Below are 20,200 nucleotides of genomic sequence, written 5' to 3' on the forward strand. Positions count from 1 at the left end.
TTAGAAAATCTCTGTGGCAGTTTGCACTTACACAATGGGTAATATAATCATGTAGCATTGTTATATATTCTGGAGAGTTCTGTTAGTAATATTTCTTATCAAATTATTCTTGTGGTTTTCATTTACTACTTCTTTCCATGAATGCTTCAAATAGGCCACTGTTGAGAGTGTTACAGTCTTGTCTTTAAATTGTCATGTGAAACAGCATCCATGAACTACCAAGCTATTAGCATATAGATCACATTGTGAAACTGTGAGACACAAGAAAACATTTTGTGTGAGTGGTGTCCTTTATTGAAGAACCCAATATGTCACTTGAGTTTATTCTGTCTCTGATACACAGAAAAATTCAGACCAATGTTAGCTTTTGATGGCCTTCAAAATTCTTGGAAATGATGTGGAAAGTGAATAACAGTCATTTTATTTTTTATCCTGGTTAATTTCAGCCGAAAATTAAATTTCTGTTTTGTACAGTGTCTACAGCCCTTAAAATTGATGTGTAGCATTAATTTTTCTGTTACATAGTATCTTTGAATACAATCAATGAAAGTGGATGTTTTTTCACTTTCTCAAGAAGGGCCAAAGGTACACAATTTGGCCAAATGTTTATGAAAGGATTGAAATCAATAAAAACAAAAACATACAGTAATTGTGGTTTATTGCTGCTGCAAATAAAAGAAAATGGAATCACAAACTGATTGAAAAAAATAGACCACTGAGCATTTCACACACTATTTCACAAAAATTTTCTATACAACTCAGAACCTTTATTAGATAAATTTTAACAGCGCTTCTCTGATTCTCTTTAACTTCACAGAATTAAAGACTGAGAAACTGTCTGACACACTTAAAAAAACATTATTCAGAGCACGTTGAGAGATATTAACAGAGACAATTCTTAAAATTAACCATTTATAAATGAAAAGCATGCACAGACGAATGGTGATTTTCAGTTTTGTAGAACTCAGAATTAAGTGCATTTCTCTCACACAGTTTTTATTGATCACATGACACTATAGTGTACCAAAAATTTCAATATCTCACAACATCCAAGAACAAAAATGGATATATCTACAGGTCTCACACATTCCATTCAAGAACTGCCAGTACCGTAGACATTGCAGAAGTCGTCGTCCGAGGTAACATATCAGAATATTCTTAACTTGGTGTGGTAGTTGCACCAGTTGATGTTGCTGTGACAGTTGAAGTTGTGTCACTGGATTGTTGATTTTCTTTAATACAGAGCCAAGGTAGACGCTTTTGCAATTCAACCCTGGAATGATGGAAAAATACAGCTATAGTTGACAGTTGTTTATGGTTTTGTTTATGAAAGAAGTAAAAAGGAAATCCATGAACATTTTCAAAAGCATAACAAATTAAATATAGAACAGATAAAAAATTCTGCCAAACTGTTGCATAGATACATGACGAATGTATATTAGGATAAGAACACTGATGATCAAGTAACAAAAATCTGGAAAATTAGTTAAAAGTGGAGGAACATAGTTTCCTTTGCAAATCAGCAGGAAGAAAAGATCTTGTGAATGAGAATTTATGCTTCCACTAATTTGTATGAATCTCTGTAAATGTATCCTTTGTGGCTTGTTATATATATTCAGTGTTTAATAGATGTTGCGTAGTTACTTCAAACATTGAACACTTAAGGTGAAACCACTATTAAATCAAAAGGCTATGGGCCCAGAAGATGCAGTTAGTAAAAAACTCATGAAAAAACTACAAATATTCCATTTTGGAGCAATAAAAATATTTGTATCTGTATTGTTGTTGTTGTGGTCTTCAGTCCTGAGACTGGTTTGATGCAGCTCTCCATGCTACTCTGTCCTGTGCAAGCTTCTTCATCTCCCAGTACTTACTGCAACCTACATCCTTTTAAATCTGCTTAGTGTATTCATCTCTTGGTCTCCCTCTATGATTTTTACCCTCCACGCTGCCCTCCAATGCTAAATTTGTGATCCCTTGATGCCTCAGAACATGTCCTACCAACCAGTCCCTTCTTCTTGTCAAGTTGTGCCATAAACTCCTCTTCTCCCCAATTCTATTCAATACCTCCTCATTCGTTATGTGATCTACCCATCTAATCTTCAGCATTCTTCTGTAGCACCACATTTCGAAAGCTTCTATTCTCTTCTTGTCCAAACTATTTATCGTCCATCTGTATTGCAAGATACAACATCAGAACATCTTTTAGCACAAACTAAAAACACATGGCAGAAAAATTAAAAGAGACAGAGAACTGAAATATATGGAAGTTTGCCTTGAAAACATATCATCAACACAAAAAGTAATGGAAATACATATCAGGCAAAATAATGGATCAGTCGAAAGTACGTAGTGCTGAAACAAATACAATATTTAGTTAAACACTGAATTTTAAAGTGAAAAGTTAATAGGTAGAATTTATTTTGATGTATCTGATGGATACAAATCAATGATAGTGAGCCTAGCGGACTCCAGTATACCAACAACCAGAGACTCTATGAATGTTAAGTTATTACGGAAAATGATGAATGAAATGTGCTTATCAGATATTGAATAACAGTCAGCTCTTGAATTTCACAGGAAAGATAATAGAAATAACACATGTGATATACCCAAGGCACTGAGGTCTTGCTATAATTATAATCACAGCGGGGGAAAAAAACCTTAGCAAAAGCAAGGTAAGTGGCAAGTCACCAGCAAGGGATGCTTGTATGAGATGTTCGTCACTGCTTCCAAGTCAGGCAAACTAGATAATCAGTTAAAAGTTAAATTACCAGGAGACAGAATGGCTGGCCAATACTTACCTTCTGGGGACAAAATTTCAAGTTCTGCAGAGGGAAATGCACCGAGAGATGACATTGACCGTGAATCTAAAGAAAATCTAACAGACTACTTTTAAATGTGCCTATCCACTGTTCAGCTCCCCTTCTATGTGGTGAATAGTAATCTATCCTAATTCATTTTGTTAAAAGTAGAAAAATTATTTCAAACCTCTGTAACTTTTGTGTTTCTTTAATAGGGAGGAAAGAGGGACTGGTTAATGAAGACTGGGTAGGAGCAGCAGGTCACTCCAGGTTAAGAGTGACCCACCTGTTGTGAGGACAAACTGGTGTCAGTTTCAAATGATGCTAACTGGTAGTTTAGAAAATTGCAGAGCTTAAACCATGACAAAGTAGTAGCTTTACAGAAAAATATGGCCAGTGACATTGAATATATGAGAACTGTTGATTCTCCATGTGTTACATGATTGCAAGATAAACAGACAAGATTACCTTACCAACATGCCAGGTTGAGAATGAAAGGTATACTTGAATTAATACATTCTGAAATGAGCATGCTAAATATTGTCTGATGTTAGCAGATGTTTGTTTGAATAAAGTGACTCTGTTCACACTCAATGTTAAAAACAAAGTACCGGAAATGATCAGAGGGTTAAGGAGATACATGGAAAACAAACTAGTAGAAAAGTTTGCATTTTGCACCCTGATAATGAAAAAAAATATATGAACTGGAATCTAGTACATTTCTTAAACAATGAAGGCATAAAAAATCAAATGATGTTAACTTACACATTAGAACAAAATGGAGTGGCAGTAAGGTTCAACAGAATTACAGTAGAAAATCCAGACCCTTTTTACTTGATACAGGATTACCTAACAAATATTAGGGTGAAGCAGTCTCTATGAAATTGCATCTTGTTAAGAGAAACAGGCAGAGAAAATTGTGAAATTAAGGAAGATAGCTCAGAAACAGTTGAATCTGAACCTATAAATTCTGAGACTAGAGCTGACTCAAGAGATATGTAATTTGATCAAAACAACTCAGAAGAATAAAATCATCCAAGACTAAAATACTGTATCTTCACTGAGAATTCAAACCCTTAGATCATAAAGATTTCCAAACCCAATAAGGATGGATGATTGTGCCTCCTATTACTCTACAAATGCATAGGGCAGACATCCATAATCATCAGAAAAAGCCTTAGAAGGCAAAGATTCACACGAATGCTTTCACATAATTCAAAAAGAACTATAGTTACACAATGGAAACAGCAGTTTTGCTCTCAGATAAAAAGTGAATTGGCATGAAGAGGATTTTCAAAATTAAAAAGAACATACAAGTACACATTACTAGATACAAAGCACATATATTACTTTCAGGTTGCTCACAAAGGTTTCGAAATGGAGAGACATTCCTTAGTAATCCACAACTATTTATACTGATATCTATTTAGTTTAACTGTTAAATAATATGATTTAGACACAGATCACTTTCATGTTGTTATTGCATTCCTACAAGGCAATTTTAAAAAAAGGAAATTTACATTAGAAACCCAGAAAATGATTCTGTTATTAGAACTGTTATGAAGAATGTATCAAGTGGCATATGTAGCTATTAAGTATACAACATCATAGAATGATTTAGGATGTTTGACTCAAAGTATGAGGATTATACAGACATTTATTTTAGTGGAGGAGTTGTAAATGAGAAACTATGCCTCCACTGTTTTTTATGTGTATTTGCCAACATATCTATGCAAGCTTGTTATGCATGCTCTTTTTTTAATGATTGTTATATGGATTGCTTCAAACCATAATCACTTTGTTTGAAACTACATTAAAACAACAGGTTTCAATTTATAAATTTTGATGAACAATATGTACACCCTTTCAGTCCTTAATTTTTTGTTGGAGGAAGGAAAATTTTTCTTTATGCCGTAACGCTCTTTGATGATTTTATAATGATTTTAGATATAAGATTTATACAAAAATATGTACCCATTTTCAAAATATACTTCGTTTTCTTTTTATTGACTAAAATTGCTAATGTTGAAATATTAGCTTTTGTAAAAAAAAAATAAATAAATAAATAAATAAAAAATAAAAAAAAATTAACTGATCATTCAATAATTACCATCCAGAATAACAATAATAATGTTTATTTATACAGTGGAATGCATCTCACCAACCACTTATGTGTATTCTGGCAGTTAAAAGCTGCTGTGCACTGCTACATTAATTTGTTAATATTTTTATGGTGAAACCCAACAGCTGGCAACACTTGTACATGATAAAAAGATTGAACATTCTCATATGTGTACATGAGGTTTCCACTGTGAAAAATGCTTTTGCTGCAACTAAGAGAAAGTAAAATTTAATGTGGGTCTGAAAGGGTTAATGAGCTGTCTTCTTGCTTTATGCATCGTAAATGCCTTTGCAGCAATTTTAAGTTAAGATACCATAATGTGCCTTGTCGGCATGAAGCTGGACAACTATCTTGTTTAGAAAGAATAATTACAGTTGTCTTTCTTGAATTATGGAGTTACAAATTTTTTTACACATTCATATCCATTGGAGTTAGAAATTTTTCTTAAACTTTCAAGTGGTTCATAGACTTCTCTTGAAACTGCACATGTACATAGATTTCTCTTGACTCTGCATGCAAAAAAATTTTATTATTTGAGACTTGCACATAATCTGATATTTCTTGCCACTTTGTGGCTACTTTTTTTATTGACTTGACTATACATAGACATGATAATGTGCTTCATCGTTATTAAAAATGTGCAAGTTTCCCAAAGACTTCTCATATATTTTATATTTATATATGAAAATTAAAGTGGTAAGGAAAGTTCTGGCAGACTGTAAATAATTTAGGAGTAAAGGAGACAGTTCACCAAATAGTTGATACATTGAATCATCAATAGGCACACCAAAAGGAATAAAAACTTTGTTAGCATTTGGATGAATAACAAACTAGAGTGTGAAACATATGTGCCTTTGTGCATGCCGCACACTCTTCCCCCCGCCTCGCCCCTTCCACCTAACCCCCCCCACTCATACACACAGACACCTGTGCAGCCACATTGCCCAAGTTGAATCTGTTCAGATTAGTCAATTCTGCAGTCAAGAGTCAAAATTTCACTGTTCTGTCCAGGAGTATAACTGCGGAGTGCATAAACAGACTCTGTTGGCATGATTAAAAAAAAAAATCACTCAATTTACCAAAAACTGTCACATACAATGATTATCTAAAGTGTTGTAACTGCATCTTATAGTTCACAAGTTAAATGCACTGAACACAATTGTACATAAGACCAAGGCTGAGGTTGCTTCAGCAAAGAACATCCTTGGAAAGGCCTGATGTGCCTGCAAACTGCATTAAGGATTAACAATACAGTTTAAGTAGCCTTGCACTGATGTGGCTGGCAAACATGTTGCAGACATATGGCATTTGTAGGAAATAGTGATTTTCTTGAAGAGAAATATCTAACAAGATTGAACTCATACTCAAAAAAATGCCAATGTTTCAGCCTGTATTTCTTTTTAGGGGTGTGCTATACCTTGTAAAAGATTGTTGACACCTCTGTACACTAGATGTTTGCAGTATGCCTTGAGAACCCAAACCAACAATTGTGGACCAGACAGGTCACATGTTTATGAGCTGCTATGTTGAATACTCTCAAAATATGCAACTGCAGATAACAGTCTAACCAACAGAAGATGCAACCAGTTAAAGAAAGCCAAATGTGTTGAAACATTTTTTGGTAGTTAGTATTCCAGTGTCAAATGATTTGTCAAAATTTTCATTGTCATAATCATTTCAACATGAATTGCGGGTATTCTTTGACTAGCGCAAAGAGGATAAGCTCAGAGAAATTCCAGAAATGGGACCACACTATCTACAGTGATACTGCCAGTGAACCTAATCTCTTTCTGCTTCAGAACTCCTGCTTGATAGAAGAATTTTTGATACATCACCAGTAAACTGGAAGTGTAAATAATACTTACATAAAATCTACATCTACACCTACATGATTACTCTGCAATTCACATTTAAGTGCTTGGCAGAGGGTTCATCGAACTACAATCATACTATCTCCCTACCATTCCACTCCCGAACAGCGCGGGAGAAAAATGAACACCTAAACCTTTCTGTTCGAGCTCTGATTTCTCTTATTTTATTTTGATGATCATTCCTACCTATGTAGGTTGGGCTCAACAAAATATTTTCGCATTCGGAAGAGAAAGTTGGTGACTGAAATTTCGTAAATAGATCTCGCCGCAACGAAAAACGTCTATGCTTTAATGACTTCCATCCCAACTCGCGTATCATATCTGGCACACTCTCTCCCCTATTATGTGATAATACAAAATGAGCTGCCCTTTTTTGCTCCCTTTCGATGTCCTCCGTCAATCCCACCTGGTAAGGATCTCACACTGTGCAGCAATATTCTAACAGAGGACGTACGAGTGTAGTGTAAGCTGTCTCTTTAGTGGACTTGTTGCATCTTCTAAGTGTCCTGCCAATGAAACGCAACCTTTGGCTCGCCTTCCCCACAATATTATCTATGTGGTCTTTCCAACTGAAGTTGTTCGTAATTTTAACACCCAGGTACTTAGTTGAATTGACAGCCTTTAGAATTGTACTATTTATCGAGTAATCGAATTCCAATGGATTTCTTTTGGAACTCATGTGGATCACCTCACACTTTTTGTTATTTAGCGTCAACTGCCACCTGCCACACCATACAGCAATCTTTTCTAAATCGCTTTGCAACTGATACTGGTCTTCGGATGACCTTACTAGACGGTAAATTACAGCATCATCTGCGAACAACCTAAGAGAACTGCTCAGATTGTCACCCAGGTCATTTATATAGATCAGGAACAGCAGAGGTCCCAGGACACTTCCCTGGGGAACACCTGATATCACTTCAGTTTTATTCGATGATTTGCCGCCTATTACCACAAACTGTGACCTTCCTGACAGGAAATCACGAATCCAGCTGCACAACTGAGACAATACACCATAGGCCCACAGCTTGATTAGAAGTCACTTGTGAGGAATGGTGTCAAAAGCTTTCCGGAAATCCAGAAATACGGAATCAACTTGAGATCCCCTGTTGATAGCAGCCATTATTTCGTGCGAATATTGCACAAGAACGATATTTTCTGAAACCATGCTGATTATGTATCAATAGTTGGTTGGTTCCATAACTCAAAGGATTTACCAATCTACTATCTTCTGTTGCCAAACAAAGACAATTGTACACATGTGCTGTCTCAAAAGAGATATTGCTTTTCTCTCTCTATTGGCATAACAACAATTATGATTCATATCTCCGTGTGATTTTTAGGATCACTGAATAATGAATAAAATACATTGAGATCAGTTTCAAACTGTATTTACCTGTATCGTGGATGGCTGATGGCATACACGTAAGGATCCAGACAGGCTACTGCTTTACATGTACAAGCTGGAATCATTGTAACACCTGGAGTCAGCAGCGCTCTGTAAAAATGGATAGTATGTGTTTACCTTCTGCAATTCAGGTTGGCCTTAGATCAAGCTTTTAATCACAATAGTAGTGTGCATCATCATTGTTTGTAATTTAAATGTACTTACTTATTTCCAAAGGCACCAATAAGGGCCATTACAGCATATGGAGTCCACGAAGCAACAAAGAGGAAGCATATTCCAATAGCAGCTTTGGCTATCCTAATTTCAGCAGATGTCTGATTCTGTGCTGTGTTGCTGCGTAGAGATTCTACATTCATCTTCTTAGCCTGTGAAATTATTTCAAGTGCATTAAATATTTGGAAGTTGTGTTATTTGTGAATCTCTTGTTACTTTGCTTTTGTGAATATACTACCACTACTACTACTACTACTACTACTATGTTCTCAAGGTTGCACTGTACCTATAAAGGACAGGACGAAACAGTTTCATACACTGCAGGAGGATTCTAGGATGACTCACATGAGTGTTTGGAAAGCAAATTTCCTAGTATCCTGCCAATAAAACAAAGTTTCCCACCTGCTTTATCCACAATTGAGCCCCCATGATCATTTAATTTAATATCCCAACATATTGTTTGAGTTTATTGATTCCAATTGAGACTCATTGATTTTCTTGTCATAGGGTTTTTCATTTCTGAATTTTGTGAAGTGCACAATATTACATTTGTGAACATTTAAAACAAGTTCCCAGACTTTGCATCAATTTGAAACCTCTTTGATATCTGAATAGCTTTTTTTCAGATATCACTTCATTATAGATAACTATATCATCTGCTAAAAGTATTAGATTATTATTAACATTGTCTGCCAGGTCATCAGTATACAAAATTGACAGCAAGGATTGCAACACACTTATCTGGGGCATGTCTGAAGTCGCTTCCAGATCTGTCAATGACTCACCAGCCAAGATAATGTGCTATGTCTTCCCTACCAATAAATCCTCAATCCAGTCATTTGATTCTGTCTATGACCTTACTTAGTCAGCAAGTGTTGATGTGATACTGAGTCAAATGCTTTTTTTGTAATCAAGAAATACTGCACTTGTCTGATTGTCATGATCCATAGCTATCAAGATGTCAGTTGAGTTTCACATGGCTAATATTCTTGGAGTCCATGCTGGTTGGCATGAAGGACATAATTCTATTCAAGATACCTCACAAATATTTGAGGCCAGAAAATGTTCAAAGATTCTTTAACAGATGAATGTCATTGATATTGGATGGTAGTTTTGTGAATCATTTCTGTTACACTTGTTTTAGATGGGTTTGATCTGTGTTTTGTTTCAACTACAGTGTACAGATTCTTACTGAAGGGCTCTACTATATATTATGGCTAAGAGAGGGGTCAACTCAGCCACACATTCTGTATAGAATCTGAAATAGATTTTATTGAATCCTGGTGCATTGTTCAATTTTAGTGATTGCATATAACTGGAACTAATAAGAGTATGCTCTTTCTGTTGAATGCCTCCTTCACTATGGCAATTCGAGTTTTCACCTCCTGGTGATATCTCAAGTCTTCAGTTACTGTGCTTCCAAGATATTTAAATGCACTTACATGGCTAATGGTAGATTGTCCTATTTTAATATTGGACAGTTTGCGTCTTGTACTGATGACCATACTCTTTGTTTTTGCTGTGTTTATTTGCATCCCATATTCCACACAAGCTTCATTCAAATCTTTCAGCATGTTATTCACTGTCTGCTCACTTTCTGCCACTAATACCATGTCATCAGCAAATCTTATGCATTCTATTCTCTTTCCACCCTTACATATTCCTCTTTTCCCATCTAAGCCTTTCGCAATAACCTCTTCAAGGTATGCATTAAACAACAGTGGGGAAAGGCAACAACCTTGTCTAATGCCTCATCCAATGCTGCTTCCTTCTGACATTTCATTTCCAATCCTTATCCTTACTTTCTGGTGTAAATATAGATTCTGTATCAGTCATCTCTCCTTCCAATCTATTCCTATCCTCTTCAAAATGTCTATCGGGTTGTTCCACTGAACTCTGTCAAAAGCCTTTTGTAAATCTATAAAAACAGCAAAGATTTCTCTACCTCTTTTTTCATATCTCTTTCCCCTATAGTTCTTAACAGGCCAATAGCATCTCTTGTTCCTTTTCCTCTTCTAAACCCGAACTGTTCCTCTGCAATCCCTCTATCCAGCTTGCCATATAGCCTTCTATTGAACACACTCAGCAAGACTTTAGCTGCATGAGAAATTAGACTGATGGTCCGATGCTCTTCACATTTTTTAGTGTTTCTCTTTTTCTCTGTTAGTATCATAATTGTTGCAAGTAGAGATGAATAATAACTCAAGACTTTAAACATGGCTGAAACAGAACTGTTGGAATTCTTCATGGTAAATGATTACAGTCATCATTTACCATGAAATGATAACTCACCAAATGGTGGCAGGAGAACACACACACAAAAAGTATTAACTTACGCAAGCTTTCAGAGGCAGTGGCTCCTTCATCTGGCAGAAGAGTTGAAAGAGAAGGAAAAGGACAGAAGAGGTTAAGGAAAATGGGTACAGTACAGGAAGTCACCCAGAACCTTAGACCAGGTGAAGATTACCGGACAGGATGGCCTTTTCCTAAACACCTACAGTTTCACACCTACCATCACCCCTCTTCCTTCCCCTTCAACTCTTCTGCTGGAAGAAGGAGCCACTGGCTCCAAGCTTGCATAAATTAAACCTTTTTGCGTGTGTGTTCTCCTGCCACCGCTTGGTGAGTAGATTTTTGTATCTATTCAATTACATTATATTGTCAATAATTGATTGTTGTTATAAATAATAACCCAGCAAATCATAAATGGTTCATACATGTCTGTGTCTCACAAACACATGAATCACGCTTCACAAAAATCTTGATGTATTTACCCAGTAACGTACAATGTATGACAGGTGCAAATTGTAAAACTAAATTGATTTTTCCCTTCGTAACAACTTCTTCATGACACACGACTTTGGTAGCATGTGTAAAGTACATGACAAACGTATTGTTGGTAAATTAAGTATTTTAATTAGCACATTTATATTGTTTAGGAATAATGTGTAAACTTGCTCTTAAATTGAGATTTATTTCCATAGATGCAAGTGCTGTGTAGTAGATGAACTTATTTATTTTCATTACTGACTGTTTTATTGGGGTATGTGATAATTTGTAATGAAGTGCATACATCCAAATGCATGGGTATCATGTGGAAAACTTCCTCTAATGAATATGATGCTACAGTAAATTGTAAGATGAAACATGCTGAAGCAGTATTGCATTTCTTGTTAAGATGAATCATGGATAAATTTGAGCCCAATCACATGGGGACTTAATCGACAAGTTTACATTTCAAATATACCTACATTACTTAATAGCTGAAACAATCATCCAGTCTCAGTTGCAGGTTGCCTGTTTCACAGCTTCCAGGGGCAACAAAACTTTGATTACCAGTATTTCAGGCAATTAATGAGCGAATTTAAGAATTAAAAATGGTGTCACAATCTACACATTAAGAGGTGTAACCTGATGTTAAAAGATTTAACACAATAAGTTAACTATGAAATTCAGAAACTGTGTATATTTCTTGAAGCTGCATAATTCATGACATGCAAATTACCCAGAGTATATTCGTCCAGTTTTTTCATAAGGAGAGCACTTAGTGAACTTCAACAAACTTTACAAATAATTTCAAACCTTCATGAAACTTCTTATTGCACTAAAGGTTCCAATTGTGTCTAGCTGCTGGTGTACTTTACATACGTGGTATGACTAGAATCTTGGATTTTCTCCCAGATTCGGAGGTAGATTTTGCATTCTTATAAATTTGGCATGCTTCTTTCATTGCTTCTACAACAGGCTTCTGACCAGTTTTGTAGATCATGGGGAATCATTTCTGCATCTTATTAATTTATTTTGTGTAAATCTCTCTATTGCTGTTGATACTATTTCTTTGAATTTCAGCCACATGTAGTCTGCACTTACGCAGTTGATTCAGACAGAATGGATGCTATCTCTTAGGAAGGCATCAAACAAATTTTATCTCCTTTTATAAGCAGATACATTTTGCATTTATTTTTGGTGGGTTTGGATGTTATGGCATTCAGTCTCTCTACAGTGACTTTTTGGTCAGTAATCCCTGTGTCCATCATGATGCTCCGTATTTGCTCTGGATTATTTGTTACTAAGAGCTCAAGTATTCACAATCATTTTCATTTTTGTTAGGTTCCTAAGCTAATTGCTCAAAATAATTTTCAGAGAAAGCAATTAGGTCAATTTCAGTTATTGTTTTATGGCTGCGACTAGCTTTGAACGTATATTTTTGCCAACATATTGTGGATAAACTGAAGCCACCACCAGCTGAAATTGTATGAATTGAGTACTTATTTGAAATGAGACTCAAGGTTTTTTTTTTTTTTTTTTAAATCCTGCAGCAACCATAATATCTGAGTTGTATGAGAGGGGGGGGGGGGGGGGGCAAGGGGGCAGGGGAGGAAACAAATTTTTATTTATTCTGGTTTTCAAGTCTAGCCTGTGTCCATACTAACTCACAGCAACTATTTGTGTTAATTTCACTACAAGATAAAATACTTCTAATATCACCAAACAGATCACCACCAACTGAATTTAATACAGCCTCTCTGAACGTCATTAGATCCTCAGTAGAAACAGCAGCTGAACTTTTCTCCAACTTTAGCCAGCTTTTGGTACCTATAACTTCAAAGTCAGTGCTTTCTATTAGCACCTGGAGCTCTAGTTCTTTCCCAACACAGTTTATAATTATAATCCTGATGTTTCTTAAGACTATCCTTGTTCTCTGTTTGACCTGCATCCTTTGGGACTGAACTCATGCTTGTACTTTCCCAAGGCCATCTAACCTAAAAATAGCTGCCCAGTCCCCACCAAACAGCCCCCATGACTGCAGAGTCTCAGAACTGTCTGAGCCTTTTATTCAGACCCTCCACTTGTCTCTGTATCAAAAGTCTGCTACAGGTCTTATCAACAGTGCTCCAAATGATGAACTCTGCCTACATCTTGCAGGCAAGACAGGCTGTTTTTATCACTTCAAATAGCCACCTGGAACCAGAGAGAATCTCTTCTTATCCAAAGGGGCACACATCATTAGTATCAATATGAGCCACGTGTGGCAGTTGGTTGTACCCTGTGCTCTTATGGCATACAGAAGACCCTGTTCCACATCTAGGATAACTCCCCCACCCCCACCCGCCCTATCAAGGTATTCACACAGAGTGCATACTGAATTTTGTTCTCTCCTTGTCAGCTTTCCCCCAAGGGGCTCCGTCACATGGCTGGCATTGGAGCTCCCAGATGCCAATAACACAACCCTCTGTGATGCCCAGACCTTGCATGCTGAGAGGCTTTCACTTAAAAGGGAGAATGATAATAGCTGGCTCAGGATCTTTATCAGCCACATATGACATTTGAAAACTGTTTGTCGGACAAACCAGGGACGTTTCACAATCGGTACCCTGGAAACACTTTTTCTGCCTGTCACACCTTGAAACAATCTTCCTCAAGCAAAGGTGAGGGGTCAGCCTCAATGTGGGCCCTTCACAGCGATGCCCATTAGCAACTGTCCCAAGCTGTGTGACTGAAGACAGCATCGTCTGGGGCTGTGAGTGAAGAGCCACCAGCTCAGCTCACAACTGAACATAGTATGTCAGTTTATGATAGTAATCATGATACAATCTGTAGAAGGCAGATTATCATCATGACAGGTTGCAGCAGTTGTGCTGATATGAAGTGAATAGCTACCAAGTGACAGGAACAGAGAGAAACATGAAAACAAACTTACAATTGATGACCAAATCAACAGTTGATCACTATGTCTTTCGATTCACATTTATTTCAAATGTTTTCCTGGTGTGTTCAGTTTATGGAATAGGTTACAATTTTATATTGAGAAATATGGCAGAATAAGTTCTTGTAGTTGATGACATTTGTCTGTGAAACAGGCTGCTTCCTAATGTTATGTCCACTACTGTGATGAACCTCTGTGATGAACCTCTTCACAGCAACCATCCATAAAATTTCTGGAGTGACGCTGTATAGACTTTATTTTTTCGTTTTCTAATATTTCAATGGTATAACTTTCAGCCATCTTCACAGTGAGCCAACTGAAGCTATAGGACACTACAGTGCTTGTACCATCATTTTAAACCACTAAAAATATAAGCACCAGACACTACAATCAGCGGCAAAGAGTATGTATAAATTGAATCTGTGGTTAATTCTTGCTAGAATATCAGTGTGTCATTATTAGCTGCACTGGTGCTTAAGTTTCCTGTTGTTTAAAACAACTTAACAAGTACTATATCATACTGTAGCTTCTGTCAGCTCACTCTGAAGACCAGAAGATATATGGCTGAAGTATTATAAAAGGAAGAAATAAAGTTTATGCAGCTATACTCCCAAAATTTTATGGAATGAACATGGATCGTGTTTGCTGCAACTGTGAACACTATGTTATGAACCAGTATGTCTCATAGAAAATGGGCACTAAACCAGAGAAGCACCTCACTTTTTATAGAAATGAACACTGCTAGCCATGAAAATCGCGATCAATTACTCATGAAATATCAGATTTTACAATTATGAAAATAACTTTGTATTGCAACAGTATGCTAGAAAATTATTAGGAAATTGAGAAAGTAGCATCAACAACTAACTACAAATAGTAAAATAATAAAAATTAAGATAAAGAAGATAAATAAATTTTAATGAAAGGAATCAGAAAATTAAATTCCCCTTCCTGTGCTCTTAGAGAGCTGTGAACAACAATCTAATCATCATTTAATATTAAATAAATATTTTTGTTTACTAAGCTATCTTATCAATGTACATACCTGTTCTCGAAGAGATTTCTCATGGCTTACAACATGGCTAACAATTTGAGAGTAGAAAAACATGATCAGGCTCATGGGAATTACATATGAAAACACGAAGATTGTTAGAACAAACATTTGATTGCTTGGTGAGCTGGTTAGGTAATCAAATGTGCAGCTAGTAAGGTAGCCCTCTGTAAATAAAGAACATATGATATAGCTTTCCTGTCCATAGTGATGAAGAAGTTAATAAACAAAAAGAAAATTAACATCATATCTTATAATAATAATAATATCATAACTGCAGCAAGCAAGCGCCATTACAATATTTTATTTCATTGTAATAGCTGCATAAGTGATAGTAACACTTTTCTTTTTTGTGGCTACCTCTCTTTCCTCTCTGACAAAGAAACTAACATTTCTGAAAATTAGTAGTAGTTTTCTCATAAAAAAAAAGAACTGGAATTTTGCCTCCTGGGGCTAAGTACGAATAACCATTTTGTTCCTGGTAGTTTTAAATTTTCTCAAGTGTGTTCTCCTTTTGATATAATGTGATATAGTCTCCATGGTTTCTCAGATACAGCTATTTCAAACCTGTGTGTGCCATACTGGACAGCTGAATTAATCTGTTGCTGAAGTATTTGGAGAAAATCTTTCTGACAACAAGGACAGAAATGCACAACCAGTATTCTACATATTTCTCAGCCTATTATACTATACCTCAATGAAATGTATTTGTGTGTTTAGTTAGTCATGGTGATGTTTGCAGAATTATTTGATGCTGGAAGTCTAAATAAAAATAATTTAAACATGGGAGTAATTGCTTGCTTTCATTAAAATATGCTTATGCATGTATCAAGCGAGAATACTAAACAAATACTTGGTAAGATAGCTGCTAACATCATTTAATTCAGAGTGATGATGACAGTATGACCACAAGTTTTGATGGGTAATTGGAAGGAAAACACAGTAATTTACGATCTGTTGTAAGCATCATTTCTGCATCACAGGTCATTTCCAATTGATGTAGCTGAGAAACCATTGTGAACAGAGCATATACTTATATTAAATTTTTCCTTTAGGAGGAATACTCATAGCATTTGTTAACAATGCTCATCTGCAAGCAATATGAACTATATTCACAGTGAATAAATGGACACACATACACTTCTCTACTGTAGAGTACTAGCTGATGGTAAGGCCAAACATATGTTTCATATTTTTTGCTGGCACAGCATCCTTCTTAATACAACCTTACAAGGACAGAAACATGTTATGTTCAAATTCATTAAAATGATCAATTTTAAATGTGAAAACAGACAAGTATGTATTTAACAACATATAAACAAGTATAATGTGATATGATACAAGAGGCAAGTGTACTAAATGAATCTCTGTAATTTATACCACAGGAAGCATTGAATGATTTACCTGGTGCAAATCTGCTCCATATTTCAAGAAGTGGCACTATCGCCCAAGGTAGGGTGTAAGCCCAGATGAGTAGTACAAACAGAACAGCAGTCCCAGTTGTTAGTTTACCATCAAATGGCCTTGCTATTACCCTACAGTAAAAAAATTACACCTCTCTTATTTTTTAAATATCATATCATTACAAAAGAACTGTGTGAATGTTTATAAAGTTAATACTAATTATTGTACAGTTCCCAGATATTATCATCAGTCTTTTATCTGGCTTATGACTGCTAATATAAAGCAAAACATGAACAGTTTTTTTTTCTTATCAGAGACTGCTACAAGTTGTTAACAACACAGATTTCTCTAGAGCAATTGCTTGGATCATTAAAACTCTGCTAAATTGAAGAAATATGGAAATGGACTAAGAACACAATACTTTTAGAAATCATCCAGTGGAAGACTTCAGAAACTAGAAACATAATAGATTTGAATTACCATTCACCAAAACAGGACCCAAACTTGTAACCACATCTTGAAATATAACTACCACAGTTAGGTTGTAACAATGTATTTCTATAGCTTATCTGATCACTTTTTTGAAATTTTAGTATAATTTTTGTAGATAAGTGACATTTTTTATTATTTTTTACTTTATTTTATAATTGGCAGTATTAATAACGACTGTTAAAAATACACAAGTATGACTACAGATCATTGTCACTGCAACCTACACTCCAAAAAGATATAGCCAGAAAAAAAATTGTAAGTGTTCTGTTCTCTTTTTCTCTGTGCTCCTATGACGTCACACATGACATCATCATTACGCCATAGGATGAAGGCGATATCCCATATCACTAGACTCAGTTGATCTCCCCTGCCCCCGGGCTACCCTACAGATCTGTCACTACAACCTGCATTAAAAATATATGTACATATGCAAAAGAATATTGTCAGTTTTCTGTGCTCTTTCTGTTTTTGCATGTAAGACATCACATCCCATAACATCATTATCCACAGAACAAAGTTGACAGCTGGTTTCAGTCGACCTGCGTGGAACTCTTCATTGTTTACATTTCACTAAAATTTCAAACTGTGACTTTTACGTAAAACCACAATATTCATGTGGGTAAGTGGAGAAGCCCACTGTAAGTCATATAAACTCAAAAACGATATTTGTATTTCACAATTGATGGCATCTTTCAGGAAGCCATGATATACAGTTGTATAACACATAAGAAGTACAGTCTTGATCACTGTCTTTTCTATTTTTTAAATGATGATTAGTTTTGATCTGACTGGCAGATCATCTCCATGTCTAAGTTTTATCTTTTATTTTGTTGTACACCAGACATATTGAAATGTATTAGGTTTACTATTTTTTATTTTAATAATTCTTTTTATTTTATAGTAGGAGAACCTTCTTTACACTTTATAGTGTACTTGCACTGACTTGCGTATGTCGCATGATTCCTTATGTAACCTTTCCCGTTGCATCCTCTGTACCTTTTGTCATAGTTTTGTGATCCATTCTTACAACTATTGATTAACAGCACCTTGCAGTACTGTGGATGAATAAGTTTGTGGTGTTTTAATATTATCTGTAGTACCTTGTCAGTATTTGAACCCATGAACAATAATAATAATAATAATAATAATAACTGTAAACACCAATCCAGAGAATGTTTTTAATTCATTATGAAATTAGTAATTGAAAAAAATGTATAAATTTGAATATATCAAGACTATTTTGTGAGAGAAAACATGTTCTAAGGTGAAAGAACCAGGCTAAGAAAATGTAATAAGAGGAATTATGCAAAAATTATTTAAAACAATGAAACTAATTATGATGAATTTCTAACAATGAAAGATTATGAACTGCATATTAAGAAAATGTAAAGTGGCAGAGGTCATGAGGTCTTGTTGCTGGTCTTGTCTTGTCTTTAGTGCCTATTGTGATGTTGAACATCATTCTTTAAAGCACAAATGGTATAAAAAAAGTGTCCTGTTATTGAGTGAGGCAGTGGAACAACACGTCTTGATACGTAAGATAAATATTTCAGAATTACCTCTAACATTTCTTTCTACTCATTGATATAGTATTGCTTTTGTGCTCCAAAACTCACCTTGCTGAATAAATTATTTCTAAAATTATTAATTTTGTAGTATATACTCTTTTTGATGTTTAGATGACACACATTAATAATGTAAATTTGGTGTATCTCTGACATTAGTGTTTTACATGGCGTATATCATGTTTAGCGTATACATAAATTGAGATGGTCCCTCATGATATGGGTTAGCTTAATATTGGTCTGGCCATAAAATTTATTATTATGACATTAATCCTACTTATGAATATTGTAAACCACCTATGATATAAGACACAAATTATTAGGAATTAAAAACAGTATATGATATCATGTCAGGTGAACATGCAGGCCCATGGAAATAGCTGTTCCTGACATGTTTTGAAGGAGATTTGCATAAATCTCACCACATGTGGCCAGACATCATTCTGCTGAAACATGCAGGTGGAGTCACCTACCTAGGGGTAATAGATTAGGCTCTAAAAGTTTCTTGATGAAGTTGTTGTCATTCATATTGCTCTCAATATTTATAAGTCAAAATTTAATGTTGGATCCAATGGCTCATCAGACAATCACACTTTGGCTTTTTCTGGTATGCCACACAATAATATCACCAGACTACAGTGGTGCAGTGGTTAAGACAGATGACTCATTTTCAGAAGGAGATTTAGATTTTCTATGGCTTCTCTAAATTACTTAATTTCAACACCAGCATGATTCCTGTGAAAAGCCCATGACCCATATCTATTTATTTATTTATTTATTTATTTCGTATTCCATTAATCCGTATTGTGATAAATCACAAGGATGTGGAATGAGTCATGATTACATACAACAGATATAATACACATATATAAAATGACAAAAATGTACCATAAGATTATGAATAAGTTTGTAGGTTAAAATCAAATCAAAGGTATAGCTCAAGTAATATAAAACAATACCTAAAAAGGAAATATAGTACATTTTCCAAATTAAACAAATAATACACATATATAAAATGACAAAAATGTACCATAAGATTATGAATAAGTTTGTAGGTTAAAATCAAATCAAAGGTATAGCTCAAGTAATATAAAACAATACCTAAAAAGGAAATATAGTACATTTTCCAAATTAAACAGTTAATGTGATCTATAGCAAACAAATTTTTATCAGTATAAAAAATCATTGCTTTATCTGTAGATACTCATCAAGAGAATAGAAGGAATTTACCATTAGGTATTCTCTCAATTTACATTTAAAAGTAGGTAAGACATTAATGTGATCTTTAATACCTGATGGAAGGGAGTTGAAAATTTTTGTGGCTGAATAATGAACACCTTTCTGAACAAGACTTAAATGTTTCAGATCCCTGTGTAGATCATTTTTAGACCTAGTATTATGATCATGACATTCACTATTAGTTTTAAAAAGAGATAGGTTGTTAGAAACAAAAATCATCAAAGAAAATATGAATTGAGAGGTAAGTGTTAATATTTGTAACTTATGAAACAGACTTCTGCAAGAATATCTTGGATGAACACCACTCATGATTCTAACAGCTCT

The 20,200-nt window shown here is 35.1% G+C and overlaps 1 protein-coding gene across 1 annotated transcript in view; it reads right to left on the minus strand.

Moving 5' to 3' along the window:
• Nucleotides 1-641: 641 nt before the first annotated feature.
• Nucleotides 642-20,200, minus strand: part of LOC124789086 (opsin, ultraviolet-sensitive) — a 71,001-nt gene continuing 51,442 nt past the window's right edge. Inside the window, exons 4-8 of the mRNA XM_047256377.1 lie at nucleotides 16,581-16,711; nucleotides 15,171-15,343; nucleotides 8,410-8,570; nucleotides 8,194-8,295; nucleotides 642-1,273 (exon numbers count right to left, since the gene is read on the minus strand). Coding sequence (XP_047112333.1) covers nucleotides 1,159-1,273; nucleotides 8,194-8,295; nucleotides 8,410-8,570; nucleotides 15,171-15,343; nucleotides 16,581-16,711 — 682 coding nt within the window. The 3' untranslated portion in view covers nucleotides 642-1,158. The remainder of the gene's footprint in view (nucleotides 1,274-8,193; nucleotides 8,296-8,409; nucleotides 8,571-15,170; nucleotides 15,344-16,580; nucleotides 16,712-20,200) is intronic.

This window comes from Schistocerca piceifrons, chromosome 3, assembly GCF_021461385.2.
Source record: "Schistocerca piceifrons isolate TAMUIC-IGC-003096 chromosome 3, iqSchPice1.1, whole genome shotgun sequence".
Classification (NCBI taxonomy): Eukaryota; Metazoa; Arthropoda; class Insecta; order Orthoptera; family Acrididae; genus Schistocerca; species Schistocerca piceifrons.